The following is a 1,967-nucleotide window of genomic DNA, read 5'->3' on the forward strand; positions in this document are numbered from 1 at the left end:
TCCGCCTGCCTCCGCCTCCCAAGTGCTAGGATTAAAGGCGTGCGCCACCACCGCCCGGCTGACAGGGTTTCTCTGTGTAGCCTTGACTGTTCTGGAACTCACTCTGTAGACCAGATTGTCTTGGAACTCAGAAATCCGCCTGCCTCCGCCTCCCAAGCACTGGGATTAAAGACGTGTGCCACCACTGCCTAGCTGCAGCTTTTAATTTTTTTTCTGTCCTCCTTTGCTGTGTTCTGGTCTGATCTGAGCCCTATACAAAGCTCACTTTGCTAGATCAGTGTGGCCAGATGGGCTTTGTAAGGAAAGAAACCCAAACCCTTGCCCCTTGAGTAAATCATTCATCTCCCAGCCTCAGTTTCCCCTTCTGGCAGTTGAAATTTGTAATCAATCACCTCTCCATGATGAAACAGAAGTCCCCCTCTGGGGTGGATCCAAGTCACTCAGTGAGTTGCAGGGTGTTTGCGGAAGCTGCCATCACTCCCCTGCCTCCCCTGCCTGGCACCCTGCTCAAGGGCCCCAGAGATGAGACAAGGGCCGAGACACAGTCAGAGATCTAGAAGACAAATATGCTTGAGCCAGGAGCAGTTAAGAGCCAAGGCCTACTGTTAAGGGAGACGGCCTCCTCCCAGCCCCAGTGAGCACAGCTCTAGCACCAAGCAAAGACTCTGCTCGGTGGCTAGAGCTGTGTCTGGCAGGGGTGCTCTGGGGCAGCAGCAGACGGTGTTAGTCATACAGGGGCAGAGGGGGCCTTTAGGAATTAGGGGTTAATTCTGTGTCTCTACAGGGATGGCTGAGAATGCAGAATCGGTCAAGCCTGTGACCCTCCTCCATCTAAAAGAACTAATAGGAGTAAGCTTGACCCAGGCAAGGAAAGAGTTAAAGACAGGTTGCAGTGGCATAGTGCACAGAACCCATTGAGGCAGCAGATGGAAAGAGTTAAGGAAACTCAGACTATAAGGTCAGGTGCGAGGGGCCAAGGGTCGGTCTGTGTCACCAGAGGATGATGTCAGTTTGGGGTAGGATACTGGCCTTCCCTGCAGCTGGTCGCTGGGAACTAAAGACTCACCCAGGCCCAAAAGAAGCCTGCAGGAAGTCCCCAGATGCTGTCCCCACTCATCCTTCCTAGGGCAGTTGTGGGTGCAGGCCTCATGAGCCTCCCTCCCTCCATCACAGTGGTGTGAACCAGCGGACATGCAGTGGTGCCTTTCCACTCTACCTGGCCTGCCAAGAGGGCCACCTGCATCTGGCACAGTTTCTGGTGAAAGACTGCGGGGCTGACGTGCACCTGCGAGCCCTGGATGGCATGAGCTCATTACACGCTGCGGCTGCCCATGGCCACTACTCTCTAGTTGTCTGGCTGGTAAGGGGGCATCATGGGGAGCGAGGCATCTGGGAGGACCAGACCCTAGAGCCAGCCGGGCCTGGAAGGGGGATCTCAGGTGCCGGGGTCACACACAGCACCTAGAGCATCAAGTGGAACCCCATGCCTCTGCAGTGTCCACAAGACTATAGGAGGCACGAGGCAGCCCCAAGGGCACACAAGGCCCCTTCCTAGAAGTCCAGTGCTTTTCTGGGACTCAGGGTTGATGATCTGTCACAGGTGCAAGCACTTGATCGATCCATTCAGCTATATTCAAGCACTCCTTCCCCAGAGCCCTGGGCCAGTCACTCACCTTTCCCAGGAAGGAAACCCCAAACTCCAGAGTAGCCAGAGTTGGGCCTGAGTGGACCAGGGACTTCTCACCTTCACAACAGAAAACCATTCGCTTCCAGAAGTGGGCACTTCAAGGGTTCATTAAAGATTCCGTAGAGACCATGAGTTGGGGAGGGCCCTGAGGAGGAGAAGGAGGGAAAGACAGGGAGGAAGGAGAAGAGGAAGAGGGGGAAGAGGAAAGGGAGGAGGAAGGGGGAGAGGGGAAGAGGAGGGAGAGGAGGAAGAAGAGGGGGGAGAGGGGGAAGAGGAAGGG

General features: G+C 55.5%; 1 protein-coding gene across 1 annotated transcript in view; it reads left to right on the forward strand.

The window, feature by feature from the left end:
* Espnl (espin like) overlaps nt 1-1,967 on the forward strand; it is a 26,168-nt gene that overhangs the window by 2,251 nt on the left and 21,950 nt on the right. The window contains exon 3 of the mRNA XM_031368917.1: nt 1,174-1,360. Within this exon, the coding sequence (XP_031224777.1) occupies nt 1,174-1,360 (187 nt within the window). The remainder of the gene's footprint in view (nt 1-1,173; nt 1,361-1,967) is intronic.

This window comes from Mastomys coucha, unplaced genomic scaffold (genome assembly GCF_008632895.1).
Source record: "Mastomys coucha isolate ucsf_1 unplaced genomic scaffold, UCSF_Mcou_1 pScaffold14, whole genome shotgun sequence".
NCBI classification, from domain to species: domain Eukaryota; kingdom Metazoa; phylum Chordata; class Mammalia; order Rodentia; family Muridae; genus Mastomys; species Mastomys coucha.